Here is a 22150-nt window from a genome sequence, read left to right as displayed (position 1 = left end):
TGTAACTATTTTGCTCTAGGCAACTCAAGGGCTCAGGTAATGTGATTACTATATGAATAATGGTCCAAAATAACATCAAATGCATAGGGTTTTTTGTTAAGTAACATACTTTCGTTGCCGGCCAGCCGATACATGCCGCGCATTAAGTGGGCCTGTCTGTCAATTAATCCCCGGGTCACTTTTTCCCCCCAGTCCGTCCCTGGTTTAGGGTTCTGGTTAGGGTTGAACAAGGGCAGCAGCAAAAATGTATTTTAAAGTCTCTTGTCATTTAAAATCAACATGTTTTATCCCACTGTCATTCTATCAGGGAGCTGAAGTTGCCCTCACAAACCGTTTGCACATTGATAGAGAATTAATCCTTTATGGTTTTAAAAGAGCTCCCTATTCACTCCATTAGGAAAGGTTATGGATGTGCGTATAACCATAATCACCAATCATCCCATACAAATCCAGAACCCTGTAGAATCCCCAGTGAGAGAAAACAAGACGTACTGTGTCTTCAGACGTGTTACTCCGCTGGACGCTCGCCTCCAGGCACAGGTGGCACACTGCATTACGTTGTATTGCCATATTTGACAGTTGGTCCATTGTTCTTGTTCACCTTAATAATAGTGTCTGTTCTGAACCGGTATTTTGAGAGAAATGTTGCGACATGAACTGCATTGGGTTGTGTCTGTACCTTAACCTTTTTTAAGGTAATTTCAATATTTAGATCAATGGCAGACAATTTTTAAGTTAAACCTCCTTAAGTGTTACCTGTCTCTGAATCACATTTTAAAGTGGATTTTAAAACTCTGGATGGTCTGAGATGGTTTTCAAGTGTGGTTAATCCATAATCCATATCTGCTTAAAAAAAAACATCCTTTTTGGGGAAAAACAGCCTTAGTTATTTAAATTTGATCACTTCTGTTGGACTAAATAACTGCCTGACCCTTTCCCTATGGGATATCACATCAAGAACCTTGATTATAAGGCTCATACTTGGCAAATAGCAGCATTATGTCAACAATTTAAATAATCTTTGGGAGCTCTGAATGACTTTTGATCATATTGAAATTAGCTAGACAAAGTCAGTACATCTGTGAAAGGCAACACGGTCTGATGTGATTTAGTCGCTTCATCTGGCAGCAGGCTTTTGTAGCACTCATCATCTATGGCCTGCTGATACCACTATTACTGACTGGTGGCATAATATTCAGAAACATAGTAATCCATTTTCAGAATTAGTGTCCCTAGATGTAAACTCGATTTGGGCGTGTGTCTTTATAACCCTAAACAATAATTAATATCATCTTTAATTACAAGGATTTGATTTAACATAACCTCATGGCATGATGACTGGGAAGACAGTAAGATAACAGTTATCTTGGGAGGATGGGGAAGATACTTTAAACTATAGATTTATCATAGTTTATCATTTATATTATATCATCATACTAGCGTCTTCCGTCAAATGTTACATGATACAAATAAAGATAAAAAGAGGAGCAAGAGATAAAACAAAAAGGTTCTCTTTGACCCAGTATGTTGAGATTGTTAGGGAGAGCAAGGCCATTGATTGTCTATTCCCTATCACCCCCAGTCTCGTCACACCACCCATTTCAGAAGTGTTTTGGAATGTCTGAGCTGTCTTATAACAATTCTAACTTTACAATTATAATAGCCTTATCTGAAATGCGTCACTCATGATGACAAATCCCACGGACCTGACCACCATTACCGTTGATCTACAGAGACAATCATGGTTTTGGAATCATGGTTTTGGCTTTCTGTCCTGCTGGTAAGAGCCATGATATGCATTGGCAGAGCCTGAGGTAAAAGGAGACAGAATACTGAGGGTTCAAATACAGGGTGAAAGACGATCGTTCTAATGGAATCAATATTATGAAACTTCTAACTTACACGTGTTCCATTACTTTAAAGATGAACAAAGTTCAATGTAGTGTTTACATCTAAGTCCTGCAGCTGCTCTGTCCCCAATAAATCAATACCATATTACTTTAGCTTTGCTTTATGCATGATCAGTAAGACACATAAATGTTTGAGACACATTTTTAGCCAAACACGTTTTTCATTCAAGTGCAAACTATGTGTCAAACATTTTCTCATTACATTCCATAATACTTTGTTTAACTTGGCCTTAACACAATAGACGTTGCGTGTTACAAATACAAATAACAATGGTCCTGAAACTGAGACATTTATGTTAAACAATAATACATCTATGCTTAGTTTGGTTGTTTTTTAAATATTTGTTAGACAGTTTAATGGTAACATTTCTGAAAAGTAGAACAATATTTGAAAAATGAAAATAATGTTTACTCTGACAAAGTTTTAACCTTTGCTTAAAAGGTAAATGTCTTGTGTGTAAGGCAAGGCAAGGCAAGGCAAGTTTATTTATATAGCACTTTTCAACACAAGGCAATTCAAAGTGCTTTACAAAAAATGAAAGAGATTAAGAAAATGGCATTTAAAATCAGTCATTAAAAAGAAAAGCTAATAAAATAAACATTAAAAGAAAAAATACATGGATAAAAGTTACAGTGCAATTAAACATTAAAAGAAAAAAGTACATGGATAAAAGTTACAGTGCAGTCTAAGATATGAATAGTTCAATTAAAAGCAGCGACAAAAAGAAAAGTCTTCAGCCTGTATCATTTGTATAACTCCAAACTTAAAGGTAGGGTAGGTAAGAATGGAGAAACCAGCTCGAGTAAACTAGAATTTGAAAGTAGCCTATACACAACCGAAAAAAATCTGCCCCTTCCTTCAGACTTCCTTACAGAGCCCCTCCTCCAAAACACACGAACGCGCACATGACCAATGAGGGCACGAGATACATTTGTGCACGACATGGAAGGCTGACAGGCAGGTAGGCCATCCAGGACCAGTTATCTGCCGAGGGCCGAGGCAGATCATTTGACTTGCTTTTTACAGCGCCACGGCTTCCACAGATTAAATATTTGAGTAGGCCTATATATTTATTGTCAAAACATTTAATGTATTCATTGCTATCGGGATGTTAAGAGCATTCCATGGAATATAACAACAAGTGTTTCTGAAATGAATTACCTATACCTTTAACAAACAAAACAACTCCCAATATATGCATTCAGATATACCTTGAATGAAACTGGATGAACTGGCCGGGTAACCCCAGAAATTCCTTTATCGAGGAAACGAATCGAGCAAGTGTCACGTGTTTTTTGAGTGTTTCTAGTAGGCAGGGCCGCCCCTTTATGCGCACGCGCCACAGTTTCGTCGCTGTTGGCTCCGGCAGATGCTCCCCCCCCCCCCTCTGTCACGACGACGCTCATCACATATATTTGCGTGGGGCCACAAGTTGGCCTGGGGCGGTCCTGCAAGTAGGAACACGTTTCTCTGTCTGTTGTGCAAGCTGCCAGTCACTCCCCTAAATTATACAACCTGCATATAGGTAGTTTTGTGATAACAGAAAGTCTCCAACCACGCTCTATACTTCCACCGAGGCTGCAGCTGCACACATAGTCACGCCCATTATCCTGCACCATGCCTGCCGTAAAAGGTAAGATTATTTGTCTGTTGTTGCGGAGCCAGAGTTCCTTTTATACGGGATCAATGCGTATCTTAAGTATCTGAAACTCCACCGGGGTGCAGTGCGTAACGTTGTTTCTATTAGTCCCATTTTAAAATACGCGGAGAGCCACACAGGAGTTCTCGTTCGTGTTTGTAAAAGTTTCCAGGCTGATTTCAAAAAGATATGTACATAAATCATATAAATTCGTGACGTCAACATAAACACAATTGAAGTCGTAAAACTAAGAGTAAAACTGTCATTTTACATTTTGAACATGATAAATAGAAAATTGAATTCATTAAGTTAAAAAATATAAAACTCCCTTATTATTATTGAAAAGCGTTTTCCCCCAAAAGATTGAAGGGTAAAACAAACATTTGATGGCTTTTCTGAAATACTGTATGTAAAATATTGTATATTGTAATAAGGTTACACCCATGTTCAATTGGATTAGGGGTGAGAATGTTACTAATAAGTGAATGTTTGTGTCAATAAGTCAAATCAATCTGCAACATATTTTCTGGTTATTTTTCAGTAGCATGGTTTTGCTAATTGTCAGTATTTTTCATTTAGAATTCGTTCAATAATTATGAAAATAACTGACAGATCACTGGATATTGAATATCAGTTATATTGCATGTAGCAGAAAAGAGTAGTTCATTTTAAAACCAAAATTACATTATTTATTTCCCCCAGTTCCTGACACCCCAGTGGAAGTCCTTGTGGATATCCTAACAAAAGCCAATGAGTTAGCCATAGCAAATGGCCATGTGCCGGAGGAGTTGAAGAGCCAGCTGCAGAAGGCTTTGGACATCGCCAGCGGCATGGACCACTACCTGGAGAAAATGACCACACAGGAGAGTGAACCCCTCGCAGAGCTATATGAGTATGTCTTGTATTCATACCCTTAATCTTCTCAAATTGATACTGTGTGAGGTACACTTGTTAAGAGTGTCATTTTGAACTTTTTTGTAGAAAAACTATTTCCCATGACTGGGATAAAGTGCACAAGGAGGGTAAAACAATGTTCCGTCTCCCCAAGGAGTGCATCACCGGACATGTTGAAGGTTAGACATTTACAAGCTTACTGCTCATATTTCAGTGGTTTACCATATTGTGATAACTTGCTTTAATGTGTGTGTTTTTGGCAGGCCAGACCCTGAAGATGCTGATCCACATGTGTCAAGCAAAGAGGGTTCTAGAGATCGGGATGTTCACCGGCTATGGGGCCCTGTCTATGGCCGAGGGGCTTCCAGAGGACGGCTGCCTGATGGCCTGTGAGTTAGAGCCATACCTTAAAGAATTTGCTCAGTCCATTTTCAACAAGTCTCCACATGGCAGGAAGATCACTGTCAAGACTGGATCTGCCATGGACACCCTCAAGGTGAGAAAAAAACCCAGCAAATAATTAGGTCACATTTACGAAAAATTTAAGAAAAAAATATGTGAACTTTGAACACCTGAAAAAGTGAAGCAATTCGGAACAGCCTTAGACCTGCACTCTTTCTAATGACCAGCAGGGGGCAGACTTTACAAAAATAAATCTGATTATATAGAAGTATTTGAGAAAATGACACTCATTTTAAGTTGATTTATTACCTCTGTAGACTTTTTCTAGTAAAGGATCTCAATCACGAGCTTAAAGTCTTGTTAAATAAAGCATTGTGTCAATTATGGTGCCATTTTTCAAGATTGACGATAAAGCAGAGTTGCCACATTGTGATATATATGTATATAATATGTTTTTGTTGTAGTTTGTTTGGCTGTTTTACATATCTGTGTCTTTTAAGCCCAAACAGTGTGTTTTCAGTTTATGAAAGTTAAAAGTCACAATTTGGTTTCCTAAAAACATCCTGTTCAGCATTCATTGTACTTACAACTTCTCATGTCACTTTTGGTTCTAAAAACCAAGAAAGCAACGGTCAAAATCCCAAATTCAAGGCTTCAAAACAGTATTCCCCAAACCAATAGGTGTTGTAATGGTGACTACTTCCCCTGCTTTTAAAAAGTCTATGAATATAGGCTTCTAAGAGAGGTTAGAAGTAAAAAAAAAAAGGCTTATGAAGACACCTCCCCAAGTTTCAAGACTAAATATGAATGCAAATATAATAGAAATGTAGAATTTAAATAGAAGATATGGATACAATACAAGTACTTAGAGTTGCTCATGAAATATGAGGAAATGTCAGAAGAATATGTTTTGGTTTATCAGACTGTGGGGCACATGACCAGTTTTCTAATAACTCTCTCTTCCCTTCAAGGAATTGGCTGCTGCAGGCGAGCAATTTGACATGGTCTTCATTGATGCTGACAAAGACAATTACATCAACTACTACAACTTCATTCTGGACAACAGTCTGCTGAGACTGCGGGGGGTCATATGTGTTGATAACACCCTGTTCAAAGCCAAAGTTTATCTCAAAGACACCACGGATAGCAACGGACTGGCACTCCGAAAATTCAACCAGTTTGTTTGTGACGATCCCCGTGTGGAGCAGGTACGTTTCAAACCTTTACATGCTGCCGTTGGTGTTTGATAGATACAAGTATTTTTAACAATGTGTCTTTTGTTTTTAAAGGTCATTCTCCCTCTTAGAGATGGCATCAGTGTTATCCGCCAAGTATCTGTGGCCTTGAGTTCAGAAACACAGGTACTGTTTAGATAAAGTCCTCCAATCAAACCCTAACTACGGATTTTCTCTTAGTGAAAGCATTATTCTTGCAGATCATGACTTATTTTATTTTTTATTTCAGAGGATGAGCATCATAGGATGAAATTAAATGTTAAGCATCAGATTGCACATATACTTTAAAGCAGATGTGTGTCTCTGTAGTCGGCGTAAAGAAGTGGAATTATTTGCCGAATGATTCAAAGGGCCGCAAGAACATTGTTATGTTTAAGAACATGTATAAAGAAAGCGTAATTAGACAGTATGAAATTGACTTTTGATTGTGTTCTGGTTTTATGTTTCAGTATTTGCAAGTTGTTTCATTTTCTTAAATCTTTATTTATTTTTTTAAGAAGGGGCAGGTAAAATAAGATTGTCTTCTCCCTGCTCCTTTCCACCAGGCGCTATATATAAAAGCAGTATAAGTGTACATGTTTTGTTTTAAAATAATTGCCATGTGTGGAATAAACAAATGAATAAATAAATTGTTGTTGTTTAGAGTCAAATAACAGATGATGAAGTTTTCCGCGGAGTCATGGGACATCCCATCCTGGATCGGATGCGTCTGGATGGGAAGGTTGCCTACGTGACGGGGGCCGGGCAGGGCATCGGCCGGGCGTTCGCTCACGCTCTGGGCGAGGCCGGGGCCAAGGTGGCCGTGGTCGACATGGACCAGAAGAAAGCTGAGGCCGTGGCTGAAGAGCTGCATCTCAAAGGTAAGGGGTGTAAACGCAACAAAGAAAGACTCAAAGAGATAGTTCTGATGCTTTTGAGTGGGTCTGTATATCCAATCCAACTTTATTTAGATAGCACATTTAAAAACAACAGAGTTGACCAAAGTGTTGTACATCAATACATATATAGAAAAGCAGCATAAATACATTTAGACAAAAAAAAACTAATGTAAAAGCACAAGACAATAAAACCATACTTATAGCCACAGACTGAAAACCCTCAAATATGATGTAAAAACATTTTAAAATGCAACAAAAGAGAAAACCCCAATTTAGAAAACACAGACTGATATGTCTTATACGTGGTCAGTGTAAAATGGCGGTTCGCAAGCAGAAAAACAATGACCCTAAACAATGGACTGCTGTCAGAGGGCAGCAGCAAAGCATGGTTGAACCACTTAAAGGAAAGGCCTACCTTAAAAACAATATAAGTTTGAAGTGTAATCTATAGTTAGAACACTTTCACAGCTCTTCCTTGCTGACAGACGGCCCTTTTTGACAGCTCATTTAAAGTTAGCTGCTAATGGTAGCCACCAGAGTGTATCGCAGCTTCCGGTTCCGGGGCATTCTGGCTGCGCAGTACTCTATTCACCAATGGGTAATGTTTAATTGTTTACTATGTTCAATCTGAATTTACATTAAAATAAAAAAAATCTATATTGATTCTGACTTTTCTACGTCCAACTCACAGGTTAGTCATTGCTTTGAGAAAAAAGATATAGTCATTTGTTCTTGGCATGTCATTTTCGAGTCTGAGACCTGAAAAACAGGCTCAGGGTTTAACAGGTTAAGATGTTTGAAACGAACACTATTGGTGTTTTTGCTAGAAACATTGACAATCAGCATAGTTGCATAGCTGCAGAGTGATTTATTGATAGTTCTTTTGGTTTGGATATTACTATTAAGTCAAAACATGAACATCGATTTAGCTTGATTCAATCCAGTGGCATTAGCTGCTATTGTATTAATAGCTTGTGACGTACAACAAGGTTAGTTGTATCATTTAAGTATAATAATGTAAAGTACTTTTCCTATAATTGAAATGTATTCTTAGTCCAAACATAAAACGACATAAGTTATTGTCATTTTCATAAACTTAACTTGGCAATATAAAGCAACAGGGAGCATTTATATAATCATTTCATTATGAGTTTGCATTTGGTTAGGTTCAAGTAGAAAAATCCTGGTGGTGGTATTTCTATATTTGACCCAAGAGGGAATGCAAAGTAGAAGACTATCACATGACTCATGACTTGTGAGGTCAAGTGAGGCAACTGTTTAAACAAACAGCTGCCTTATGTTCAGGTTAAATTGCTCAACGTGAATAATCTGAGATGACAGAGGATGAAAGGTCCTCTCAGTCCTCAGCCATGTAAAACAAATCAAACTGTAAATGTTCTTCAAGTTTGATTACTTTTGCATTGTCATCCATGTGTGTTAATCTATAAAGCACCATGAGACTAATTCGTTTTTGTGAAATTGAGCTGTATAAATTTGTTTTGGTTTATTTTATATAAGTTTTGCCAAATGTCATAAATTGTCAGTTTGGTCAGGTTTCAGGGTTTGGCCAGCAGATGGCAGCGTACTAAAGCACAAGATAAAATGTTTCATGTTAGAAATGTTCCTCTGAATTAGTGTGTGATCTTAAAAATAAATCTCCTCCATATTAAACCAAAACTAAAAACATATTTACAGTATTTTTTACGTTATGTTTTCCAAAGCCACATTGGGAAAATAAAATTCAAAAAGCAGGGGAAGAATACGATACGATAATTGGTCAGATCAAGTCTGAAATTTGACTTGCATCACAGCAGCTCCATGTGTAACATCAACATAGACAGATATCAAGATACAATACATGAAGTTCTTTGTCATTCATAATGTTACCATATACACAACATATTCTAACACACCCATGTTTTTTGGACACAGGCATCATTTCCATTGCGATCACAGCAGACATCAGCAAACCAGAGGATGTCCAGAAGATGGTTGAGGACATCGTCTCCAAATGGGGGACGGTCCACATCGCCTGCAACAACGCCGGCATCAACAGGAACTCGGCCAGCGAGGACACCAGTCTGGAGGAGTGGGATGAGACCTTCAATGTCAACCTGAGGGGGGTCTTCATCTGCTGCCAGGTGTGTCATCTCATGGAAAGTGTGTGTGTGTGTGTGTGTGTGTGTGTGTGTGTGTGTGTGTGTGTGTGTGTGTGTGTGTGTGTGTGGTGTGTGTGTGTGTGTGTGTGTGTGTGTGTGTGTGTGTGTGTGTGTGTGTGTGTGTGTGGTGTGTGTGTGTGTGTGTGTGTGTGTGTGTGTGTGTGTGTGTGTGTGTGTGTGTGTGTGTGTGTGTGTGTGTGTGTGTGTGTGTGTGTGTGTGTGTGTGTGTGTGTGTGTGTGTGTGTGTATTACTATACTTGTGGGGACCTAAATCTGTTTACACAGTCACGTGTGGGGACTCGCCTCCCTTATGGGGACAAATTGGAGGTCCCCATGAGGGGAATCATTAATTTTAGGGTGAAGACTTGGTTAGGTTAGGGTTAGGCATGTGATGGTGATGGTTAAGGTTAGGATAAGTCTCCAGGAAATGCATGTAAGTCAATGTAATGTCCCCTGAAGTGGTGTATACATGGTGTGTGTGACCCCCTACCAGCCAAATGTTGTCTAAACACTCTCCCTGCCTCCGAGGATAGACTCCGTGTTTTTGTGTTGATCCGTGTTTAGGCCTTAGCGAGCGTATCAGTGCCATGATAAGGTGTTTAATGTGTCTCTTCCCCCCCGAATCCTCGCCTCAGGCTGCAGGTCGAGTGATGTTGAAGCAAGGATACGGAAAGATTATCAACACAGCCTCCATGGCCAGTCTAATAGGTGAGTGATGAGTCTATTCCCCCCCCCACCTCCTCTTCTCTGGAACCCTCCATGTCTGCTTTTAATCTCTCCATTTGGCGTGGAGAGTTGGGTCGAGAGGAGGAGGAGGAGGGAGGAAGAGTTAAATACATCTGTGCTGAGCAGCTATCTGCGGGATAGTGTGTATCATCAGAATGAAAGTCAGGACTGACATCAGACCATTTAAACCTGAGAAAATATATGAATACTTTAAAACAGGAAAATCCAGCTTTGCTTTTTAACGCTGGTAAAATTAGCACATTCAACCAAGTACAGCACTTAAGTGATTATTAAGTGAATTGATTATTGCCATTATGCATTTAATACAAATATTGTACTATTGCCTCTACTGTGACATGTCTTCATGCTTTAATGTTCAAAAAGCTCTTTATTGTGCTCATACTGCCCGTGCTGCAGCATCTCTTTTCACCCTTTGTCTGAAACCAGAGCTCAGTCTGCTCTCATTGGTTAAGATAAGATAGAACTTTATTAATCCCAATTTGGGACATTTTTGTTAGCTGGCCGGCTCTGTTGTGATTGGTCAACCGCTTAGATGTCCCGCCCCTTTGCCTATCACGTACAATGTGTTAGCCAATAGAAGTGTGACGTAGTGATGTCATTTTTTACGGAAGTACACAAAGGAGTCCAATGGAGGCGTTTCAGGCAGTGTGAGAGAGAGAAACTCCCTATGGATGGAACTTTGGGTTTTTAGACTTTGCAGACCATTTACATGCACTTAAACTTAGATAACACACCACAGGGAAGAGAAAACCCCAAAAGCATAATTATATATCAATTATCCACAATTATAATCCAGTGATATAATATTATTCTGAAATAGGTCATTCGGCATAGTGAGTACTTTGCCAAATGACCTAGTACTTTGAGTATTCAAGTATATTTTGAAGCTATTACTTGTGTACTATTAAACACTGTGTTGGTATTTTTACTTAAAAGTGAATGTACTTCTTCCACCTCTGCTTTTTACCCCAGTTAAACTGTTGTACAGAGATGCATCCGCCCCTGCATACAGCAGGAAAGTGTTGTGATTGCGTCTCGCCGAGGCGCTTTTGCATCATAATAAACATCCCCTCTCCGTGGAGCCGTGTGGAGGATGTGCAGGCAACCTGAGGTCCAACTTGGGAAGGGAGGGTTCCTGTGCAGCGGCAAAAACCCCAGCCTGTGCCAGTAGCGCTTGTTTGAACAGCGGAAGACACTTTGAGAGTTTTAGTGAGCGCCTAGTAAAAGCCTTGTATTTAATGTTCCTCCTCCAACAGGTTCCTCCAGAGGAGCAGCAACACTTCATCAGCAGTATAGTCGTATAGTCAGTAAAACGCCGTGCCATATGGGCTGCAGGGGCAATCTGTAAAACAGGAGCATGCTGGTAAATAGAGGCCGGCGTGAGAAAAAGTGATCAATTACTCACATTACGTACAGTCCTTCAGGAATTTACTTTACTGGTCTGGACATCTGTTATAATATTGTCATAATGTGTAATCAGATGGGACCTGTTCTAGCCAAGTGGAAGCCCGAAAAAACGCCGTAAATGCCCAATTAAAATGCACAATGACAGCTTTTTGTCCATCTGCTGAATAGAATGTGTCCGCTAACACCCTCTCCACACACACACACACACACACACACACACACTCCCGACCATCAACCGGCACTTTTTTTCGAAATGATGGCCAGCAGCTCAAAGACACCCAGACAGGAAATATCCAAGTTGATACGATCACACTCCGTTTTTTTTTTTTGGCTGCGTGATGACCTTACAGAGGGATTTGTGACTCTCACACTCATCCTTGCAGATCTGCGCTGAATAGCAAAGTACATTACAACGCCAGTCTGGGAAAAAAAAGAGTGCATCATTTGAACTCGGGAAGAATTCTAAATGTAAAAGGCGTGCCTGACAAAGGGCATGTTTTCTCCCACTTGAAATGGGCAATAAGTAGCAGGGTGAATGTTAAAGAGGGCTTTGGAGAATGCTCTCCTTTTCCCTTCTCTGGGGATTACCGCTCTTTAAGACGGCGAAAAACATCAATGCAGGTTTATTTAAAGGATGAAGGCATTTTCTGAATGGTATTTTGGGGCCGTATCATCAGGTCTCGAGCGAGGATTAGTGCTGTTAGGCATTTTGAGCTGTGTTTCCTGTCCTGATAAGTCGGATTTCACCTTCAATCTGCGTGTAAGCCCTGGGCTCTGCTCCTCCTCGCCTGCTCCTCTGAGGTCCTAGCCTCCCCTCATCCAGCCCGGCCCCTCTATCTCGCCACACTCTCAGCTTCATCGTCCCACATCATATTTCCACAGCCAACTTTTACCTGCACATTTTCCTATATATGCGGGATGCTGCTGCCTTTCTCTCCGCCCCAGGACCGGTCCCTGCCTCTCTGCAGCTGGCTGGTATTTATCATCCCCGGTCTCACACTGAAGCCATTTGGCAGTCAGATCGGCGGGTGACGAGGTTAACTACTAAAGTTGTATGTAACTTGGAGCCTTCCTCGTGATGATTAATCAACCGGCAGAAAACGAGCCCCTGTCTTCTCTCCCATGCAGTGTGCAGCATCTGTGATGGTCAAGGCAAACAAATGGCTCCCTGTCTTTGTTGCTGAGGACAGAGCATAACTGGACATTATAAGCAATTAATTTTACATGGCCTCATCCTCAGGAGTCCCCCCCCCCCCCCCAAGCAGCTAATGGAAGAGCTTTTATGTAGCATCCACAAGAAACCGCAGCAGCTGCAATATAAAATGTATATGTTGCCAGCTTTTATGAGAAGGCTACTTGGCTCTTTCTGTCTCTGTTAAAGGAATTACTCTTGAAAATGAAAGATGTTTTAATGAGCAGGTGACGATTGTAAAGATACATACCATTATTCATAGTAGAGTTAATGTTTTCTTTTATAAAACGCTGTGTTGTGTCCATTTAGGCTGAATGATAGGATGCTGACGATATGGATTTATTTCAGGCGGTCAAAAGAATACCTTTTCATTGCTGATTAAATTAACCAAATTTAATTTTTTTAAACTGGTTTAGTTTCTTCACAGCTGAGCTTAGATTATGTAAAAGAAGACGATTCCATAGCCCTAACCACACCTGCTTGATATCACATGTTAAAATAACTAAATCTGACAGTTCTGACGCTTCAAATGTTCATTTATCTTTTCTCCTAAATCTTGTGATTTTTTCCTGATTAGTCAACACCGCCAATCGCCATGTTTAGTGTTCTGCACTCGGATCACGTCTCGATGGTAACCCCCCTGATATGCCAAACTTAACCGTTCAATATTAAAGAGGCCCTATTATGTTTTGGGGGTTTTTCCCTTTCCAGAGAGTTTTTCTCCCATACACTCTGGCTTAAAAACGCCTCCATTGGACCCCTTTGTTTACTTCTGTATCATAGTGACATCACTACGTAACACTCGCACTTCTATTGGCTAGCGCTAAAACACATTGTAAGTGATAGGTCGCCATTGTCAGTATGTGCGTCTGTGTATTGTGTTTGTTCAAACGGTGTATGACTGATGATATGTGTATGTCTCTTAATGTCTACTATGTTTGTACATGTATGCGGAACTGCAGGACGGAGTCCAGAACAAATGTCCTTACAGGGACAATAAAGTATATCGTATTGTATCGTATCGATATGTTAAGGGGCGGGACATCTCTAAGTGGTTGACCAATCACAACAGAGCCGTCCAGCTAACCAATCAGAGCAGACTGGGCTCTGGTTTCAGACAGAGGGTGAAAAGAGGTGCTGTGTCCATGTCACAGTAGAGGCACAAAATACAACTATGAAACCTGAAAATGAGCTCCTTTAATCTTTCTCAACGATGTATCGGTACAAATATATGTACTACCCAGTAACTTATTTTGTTTCATCCCCTCCCTGCAGTCCCCCACCCCCAGAAGCAGCTCTCCTACAACACATCGAAGGCTGGAGTAGTCAAACTGACTCAGACTCTGGGCACTGAATGGATCGACAGAGGAGTGCGTGTCAACTGCATCTCACCGTAAGTGCCGTCTATTCTCAGCACTTTTGTCTTTTTCCGTGCCAAATCATAGTGGTCCACCTTTCGAGTGTTGCGAGGGATTGAGCTGCACGAGGAAGTGGTGATTAGTGTGTTTGCTTTCACATGAAGAGCCCCATCTGAGAATAATGCGCTAATTTAAGTCCTCAAACAATGCATCAGCGCTTAATTAGATGACGTCTTGAGGGATGAATGAACCAAACACTTGCTCTAATTGTTCTATTCAATTAGGGAATCAAATGTGCAACCTCACTCCGAGTGTGGGCGCAACAATAGCGCCTTGTTTGTATCTATTTGTCTGTGAAGCTGAGTAGGGGGGAAGAAAAGAAGGTGTGTGTGTGTGTGTGTGTGTGTGTGTGTGTGTGTGTGTGTGTGTGTGTGTGTGTGTGTGTGTGTGTGTGTGTGTGTGTGTGTGTGTGGTGTGTGGTGTGTTGTGTGTGTGTGTGTGTGTGTGTGTGTGTGTGTGTGTGTGTGTGTGTGTGTGTGTGTGTGTGTGTGTGTGTGTGGTGTGTGTGTGTGTGTGTGTGTGTGTGTGTGTGTGTGTGTGTGTGTGTGTGTGTGTGTGTGTGTGTGTGTGTGTGTGTGTGTGTCCCAGTCACTGCCCCAGAACAAAGCCCTCACACACGCTCAGCTTTATTTATCGGCTGCTTGTTTGCTAATTTTAATTTGCAATGAAGCAATTCTTTCTCTCTCTACCTCCCCTCGCTTACCGGGTGTCTCAATGGGCTGCTGGTTTCTTTGAAGTGACAGTCGGTAAATATGCATAAAAAAGGGACACAATTAGCGCTCACAGGGTTGACTGGAGCCTGATTCCATTGGCAACTTTAGCCGCAGCGGTGATAAGCTGCATTATCTAGAAAATTGGCTGAGGGAAAACAGAACCTCTGATTGCCAGCAAAAGGTTCCAGATAACAGGGGCGGCTGAAGAGAAATATAATTGAGGTGGAATATGTTAACCAAGGTGTCACACGCTCCTTGGAAGCGCTAATTTAGCCAAATGTTGGAATTTCATATCAAGGAAACAGGATACATCGAACAATGAGTCGGGCCTCGCCGCTTTTAGTCACTGTCACAACAATTGTGCGGAAAGTCAGAAGTCGTCTCATATTAGGCATGGGCGACGTGTTGACTTATTTATACAAATGTTAGCTCCTTGATACTTTTACTGTAGAATCGAGACAACTGCATTAGTTGTGAATAATGACGCCACATCTACACCAGTGCAATCACAAAATGATATGCAGCAAACCTTTGAGACTACAGGTGAATAGGGTTTAAATGTAACGAATAGATACCACCATGAAACGTCCTCCTTTTGGTTACGTACGTTTAAAGCTATCAGTTTTGTATTATAGATTTGTTTAACTGTTATATTTATATACGCAACATCTCATTAAATATGTGCTAATTTGCATACATTTCAAAATGAACTAGAGAATATTGGATGAAGCCAGTTTTTATTTTGTTGACACATTAGGTTCAAAGGTTTGTTTAACCAAAGGCACATTAGATACTGTATCTCAATGCAGAAATACTGCCATAAAAAAATTATATTCTGTTTTGGGAGATAATGCGATTATAAATCAGGGTTCGATCCTGTGACCAAAAAACTCATTTAGAAATCTGCCTTTAAAGATACGTTTGGTAGAATTAGATTTATTTTGCAAGGCACTTCCAGGAAATAGGGTAAACTATTTTAACTAAGAAGTCTATATACAAGTTTTGTTAAATGTGCAAATTAGCTGTTATTGAATGCTAAGTTTAGATGAAATCTACAGTCCCATATAAACAAAGTTAGTGAAATAAACACCTTAATGTGTACTCTTGACAATGCCCTTCCTCAAGTGTGAAATAAGACATGTTGGATGCAAAGGAGAGCTTAAAAGAATGTAAAAATGTACAGGTGCATTTAAGGATAGGGTGCAAACATTTCAGAACACCAATCCGAACATTATAGCCAGGTAAAACATGTTGTTTCCTTTCTTTGCCACATTAGAGTCAAATATTTGTTTACAGATGGATTTTTGGCGATCTGTTTTTATCACGGTTATGTTTTTGCCTGTAGTGTCTCACTGGCACATTTCCATCAGAAATCAGAGCAGGAATATGAAATAGTCGCAGCGTTATAAGTACTTAACCAAAAGGCTTTGAGCAAATGATGCGATTCGTCCCCTCACCCGGGGGCTCTTCCTGAGACGTGCCGGCGCCCCCTCTGTAAACACCGGCAGAGATGCCACGCCGTGCCCTTTCTTCAAAGGATAATTGGGTTTATTTTTGTCACCAAAGTGGTGGCTCTGAAACAACACTGTCACTCCTGACTCTGAGCAGTGATGCCCTCTGATTCCATTGTTTTTTTATTTTTTTTTATTCCCTCCCCCCCCCCCCCCCCCCTTCTTTCTCTGTCTCTGTTTTTCAGGGGGATTGTTGACACCCCTCTCATCCACTCGGAGAGTCTGAGGCCTCTGGTGCAGCGCTGGCTGTCAGACATCCCTGCTGGTAGACTGGCTCTAGTGACAGACCTGCAAGCTGCAGTGGTCTACTTGGCATGTGACGCCTCCGACTACATGACAGGGCATAACTTAGTCATAGAGGGTGGGCAAAGTCTGTGGTAGATGAAGAGATGAAACTTTCTTCTTCACTCTCCTGGGATGAGTCTCTAAAATAAGGTGTCATTCACACTCCTTAGGATCTCCTTATGACTCCCATCAGAATGAGTTAAAGTCTTACTTGATTACTGTTTTATTGTGTGATGAGATAACTAGTAGCTTGTTGTCCTCTTTGAGCCCCCTGTTTGGGATCAGTGTGCTGTCACGTGGGTTATGACACCCTTAACTTTCTTTAGAGTATGAAAAACACTGCATCATGTTACATTCTAAAAAGAGGTATAGCAGCTGCCGGTTATCTTGTCACAAAATGACAATGTGAAGACATGTCTGAGAATCTTTGCGAAGTGCTAGAAAGAAAAAATGGAAACTGTGAATGTGCCTTCATACTCCTTCACATTATGTTATACATCAAATGCAGTTTAAACACACACATAAAAGTCAATGGCTCTAAATGGTGTCATAAATACACTAAAAGAAGGTTTGAAATGTATTTTTGGAGTTTTATACGTGTCATTTCATATCAGTATTTCATGCAAATGCAGTTCAAAGTGATAAACATGATAATTAAAGCTTTGGAAATTATATATTGTGACATTAAACAAAGGGTTGTAGAACATGAACTGTATGTGTGATTTTTGAATAACTAAATAAAGGTGCCTGTGCTCCCTACTAGGGGTGTGAATACTTTGGTGTGTCACCATCACAATATGATTTTGTTGCCTTTAGACTCAAAATCGATCAACATCTTAAAACTGCCTGATTCAAAAAGGGATTTTCAATTCGAGTACATAGGGGGAACATTAAAGAGACTACTGCAGGTCGCTGTGTGTTAAAATAGGCAATGCAGCAAATCGTGGCACGGAAATGCCAGTAAAGTGTGTATAACATAGTTAAGAGTGTAACAATGTACACACATGGAGGCAAACCCGAGACAAAAGGTCACATTTCTTATTAGCAAACATTTTCCATAAAAAAAGCAACACGGTTTTGGTATTTCTCAATTCTCAGTGACTTTAAGATGAACAAGTTCAAGTAAATGATCAACATAAAAATGCTTCCTGTTAGAACAAATCTAACATGAAGCTGTGTTTTTATTTCTCAGAGACGTGCACATTTAAAAAGATAAATGGTTAAATAATACACGGTCAAATCTGGTATTTGGGTGACGGTCACACAATACATTTTGAAAAATCGAAGTTGTGATTCATTTCAGAAGCTGAATTACAATCAACCTCGAGGCAGTGTTTGCTGCTTGGTATACAGTTCATGGTTGTTTATCAGGTATAAAAAACACAGGAAGTACCAGAATGTGTTGATTACAGATCACATTCCCAGCAGAGTATTCAGTGAGTTGTGTTTTGCACGTTGACTCTGGACTCCTGGTCCCAGACTCTTGTGAACCACATGCAGGATTACAGCATCCCAGTCGTCCTCTCTGCAGCTCTTTCTTGCCAAATGGTCCTCACGAGTGGTGCTTGTGAGCGCCATCTTAATTGCTCCATTAACTGTTTGTGCGCTGGAAAACAATACTTAAAAGGAGAGGTCGGCCGAGGACGTGACCCCCAGTCGCTGCAATTATACCAAAAGTAGCGCCCAATTAGCACTCTGCAATGTGACACTGTTGCTGTTTATGTGAGCAACTTCAACTTCTCACTGCCAGTGACCGTTTCTCTCTGATTTACATAATTGAGGGATTGGTCATTAATGGGAATGGCGTGTGAGAGGATCCCATTAAGATAAGGAGTGAGATCTGATCATCTCCTCTGCTCTGTGCTATTTATCTCCGGCTGCATTGGCACATTAGAAATTATTGGGATTCTTATCCTCGTACTTAATGGTGAAATATCGAAGTTCGCCACAGTGTGTGCATGCAGGGTCTTGCAGAATGTGTTCACACAAAAGGTACATTGTGTTTTTGAGGCTGTTTCCCTGTCCTGCCACTGAGGGGCAGTACGAAGACAGGCAGCTGCAGCGCTGGCATTATGTTACAGCAAGGGGTTATCACATTATTTGCTATCATCTAAAGGTAATAACAGTGAATTCAAGATAAAATAAGGACACCTCTCCAATTTTAGTAAGCAAACAGCTCGGTATTATGGACAATCAAAGAAAATGCTGAATAAATACTCATATATTTTCAATTAAATGAGGTTAGATAGTGGACAGTTACATTTAAAATGTAATTCTAATCGTTTTTCAGGAGGAGATTAGAGCAGCATTTAAAGTCCAGAGACAATGAAGTGCAAATATGACTCTGTAACACGAGGTGATAAATTACAAATCCATTTGCATCTATCTTTACCTAAGATAAATAGGATTCCAGTTAACAACCTTAATGTTTTTCAATTATTTTTGTATATCCAAGTTGAGGTTGTGATTAGTTTTGAAAGTTAAAAGTCTCGCATAAGGAATGCAAAAAAGCTGTTGAGACCAAAAGCTGCTTTCCCTTTAAGTCAATCAATCAATCAATGTTTATTTATATAGCCCAATATCACAAATGTTACATTTGTCTCAGTGGTCTTCACAGTGTGTACAGAATATCAGTATGACAATACGACACCCTCTGTCCTTAGACCCTCACATCGTACAAGGAAAAACTTCCGGAGAAAACCCACAGTTTAAAGGGGAACATGGGAGAAACCTCAGGGAGAGCAACAGAGGAGGGATCCCTCTCCCAGGACGGATAGACGTGCAATAGATGCCGTGTGTAAATTGAAAAGATAATACATTTGCAACATAGGTAGACCAAATGTTTGGAAAAGCATGTGTGTATAATAGGAAGATGAATACACGAGGATATCCATCCAGGACTTATGATCCAGGACCACAGCCACGACTCAAGATCCAGGGCTAGCGATGCAGGACACAGGACCACAGGATCATCCATGTCTCCGGATCCCGGCGTATATAGACACCAAAAAGAAAGACATGTGGGGAAGCTGGGTTAATCGGAACATGAGAGTACACAGGTATAGACAGAGAGAAGGAAGAAGTAAGATGTCCCCCGACAAACTAAGCCTATATCAGCAAAACTAGGGGCTGAATCTAATCAGCCCTAACTATAAGCTTTATCAAAAAGGAAGGTCTTAAGCGCACTCTTAAAAACGGATAGGGTGTCTGCCGCCCGAACACAAACTGGAAGCTGATTCCACAAATGTGGAGCTTGATAAGAAAAGGCTCTGGCTCCCATTGTACTTTTAGAGACTCTAGGAACAACCAACAACCCTGCATTCTTGGAACGCAATGCCCTAGTAGGACAGTATGGTATAATGAGTTCTTTAAGGTAAGATGGCGCCTGCCCATTAAGGGATTTGTAGGCGAGAAGAAGAATTTTAAATTCTATCCTGTGTTCTATAGGGAGCCAGTGTAAGGCAGCCAGAACAGGAGTAATGTGGTCCCTTTTCCTAACTCTGGTTACTACACGAGCTGCAGCATTTTGAATCAGCTGAAGCGACTTGACTGACTTCTTGGTAGACCCTGATAATAAGGAGTTACAATAATCCAGCCTTGAAGTAACAAATGCATGGACTAGTTTCTAGTTGCAAGTCCTTCTGTTTCCAGCTATTCACCGTCATCATTCAGTGTCTAAACTGTTGCTTTGCCGTCATGTTTTGCATCATATTAAACTATTTCAGAGCCCACTTGGAGGTCTTGTTTTCCTTTCCAATTGCAGCTAAAAGAACCCAATCTATAATTAGAGCAGCAAAATGTGATATCCCCTCGAAACGCCATACAGCGGCCTGCTTCATGAAGTGTAAGTGATCTTGAATCCATTATTTATGACCTCCTTTTGCTACCATTACACTGAAGAGTGAGGACCCTGTTGTACACGGCGCTGTTGTGCTAAACAGTTCTCCAGGCAGAAAAAAGGCCCTCGCGCCCTCACACTTGAAATCAACTTTGATTAACGCTCGGCTCTGTCACGGCATGCAACATTTTACAGCGTCCGGCGCTCACAGGGAGACCCGGGTCGATGGCCGACAACACGATGAGGCAATATGTGTCGTTGAGCTGTGTCCCGGTGACAAGAGGACCCAAGGGTTTATGGATGACATATTAACATTTGACAATATCAATACACTTTTATTGATGGATTATGGCGTCCTGTTACATACCCACTCAGCGAGGTGTTTGAAGATGAAATGTTACCCCCTTATAAATTGAGTTGAGCCCCCTGATGCTATCATCTGACGTAGGGCTGTGCTACAGCAAAAGGGAAATGTCAACATTTATCTTCTAATAAGGGCTGGTGGTGCTGTGTGAACTCTAACTTAATAACCCTTAATACCTTGATGGAGAATCTGATCCTCATGTTCAAAACAACGCTGTAACACTTTGACTTCGCTGTGTCATGCATAACTTTGAAAGCTTATTCATTTTAAGAAAATGTCTTCACTCCATTGAAATGAACAAGAACTGTGTAGCTGAAAATATAAATGCAGTAGTCCTGTATCAAACTGGTAAATAGCAGTCTGTAAAAATGTATTACTAATCATGTATGATGTGTTGCTTTAAAAAGTAAAGCTTTGCATTTTGGGGATCATGCTCATTCAGCCTGGATTTAGATTAAAATATTGAACTCATACAAACTCAGGTTTGTACTGTGAATATTAAGCTAGCCGCCCTTTGGCTTAGCTTAGTTTAGCCTAAAACCATAACTTGTCATTCCCACTTTCTGTTTATTCTATAGATACAAGATACAACGTGAAAATAGAGTGCTGCAGGTATAACACATTTTTGTAAACAAACCTGAAATGCATCGTGTTAGTTCCAGAGACAAAACTTAAAGGTCCCATGTCATGCTTTTCTGGTTATTACCCGTCCCCTTGTGTGTTATGTAGCTTTGTATGCATGTAAACGGTCTGCAGAGTCACAAACCCTCAAAGTACACCCTGTAGCGAGTAACACAGAAAAGACCTGTCTGCTGCCCCAGAACGCCTCGTTGGAGATTTCTCTTTTTCCATTGTTTACCTCTTGGGTATAGTGACGTATTTCGGGTATAGTGACATAACGTAACGTCTGCAGAGCTGTTCCTGACTTCCTCACACACACACACACTCGGCGGGACGTTGCGAGGCTCGCTGCTGCGAGGAGCGGGACACTGTGAGCCGGCTCACTGGTGTGGGGTCGGCGAGACAGCGAGACACCGCAGAACTCAGCCTGAGCACACACACAAACTCCCAGCCAGGCTGCGGGTGTGTTTCGGGCTGGGTTTAGCTGTATCTCGGTGTCTCGCAGACGGCCACTGGGCTCACAGGGAGGGGGGGGGCAGGAGCTCCAACAAGCCGTTTAGGACAGAGAGTGAATACACATAAACAGAGATGCTGTAGAAACAAATGTGAGTTTGGAAAATTGCACAATATAAATCTATTCTAGTAAACCTCAACAATGGAATTATGATCAGTAGAAATGGCCAAGACATGGGACGTTTAAATATAAAAGTATTTTTATTGCAGGATATAAGCCTTTTGCAATTGAAGCGTACATCTTTTGTTTAGCTAGCAAGATAAGATAAAGCTGAAGTTACATTCTCATGACTTAACATACGCCGCTAAGCTAAAGGTGGACCAGTGTTGCGCATGATGAGGTTTTAGTATTATTTAGCCTCTTGTTAGCACATGTCTTTTTTAAGATATGAAAACATTTAAGAAAATTCACCAGTGTGGTAA

At 40.7% G+C, this 22150-nt stretch overlaps 1 protein-coding gene across 1 annotated transcript; it reads left to right on the top strand.

The window, feature by feature from the left end:
- The first annotated feature begins 3272 nt into the window (after positions 1 to 3272).
- On the top strand, positions 3273 to 17101 carry zgc:113054 (uncharacterized protein LOC541322 homolog). The gene is made up of 11 exons (XM_034212145.1): positions 3273 to 3544; positions 4253 to 4442; positions 4532 to 4623; positions 4708 to 4940; positions 5818 to 6054; positions 6136 to 6207; positions 6725 to 6941; positions 8892 to 9100; positions 9754 to 9826; positions 13740 to 13857; positions 16292 to 17101. Exons 1-11 carry the CDS (start codon positions 3529 to 3531, stop codon positions 16485 to 16487), a joined length of 1653 nt encoding a protein of 550 aa, XP_034068036.1. The 5' UTR covers positions 3273 to 3528; the 3' UTR covers positions 16488 to 17101.
- Positions 17102 to 22150: the final 5049 nt, after the last annotated feature.

This window comes from Gymnodraco acuticeps, unplaced genomic scaffold, assembly GCF_902827175.1.
Source record: "Gymnodraco acuticeps unplaced genomic scaffold, fGymAcu1.1, whole genome shotgun sequence".
Lineage (NCBI taxonomy): Eukaryota > Metazoa > Chordata > Actinopteri > Perciformes > Bathydraconidae > Gymnodraco > Gymnodraco acuticeps.
Note: the sequence above shows the minus strand (reverse complement) of the source record. Positions and strands in the feature narration are given on the sequence as shown.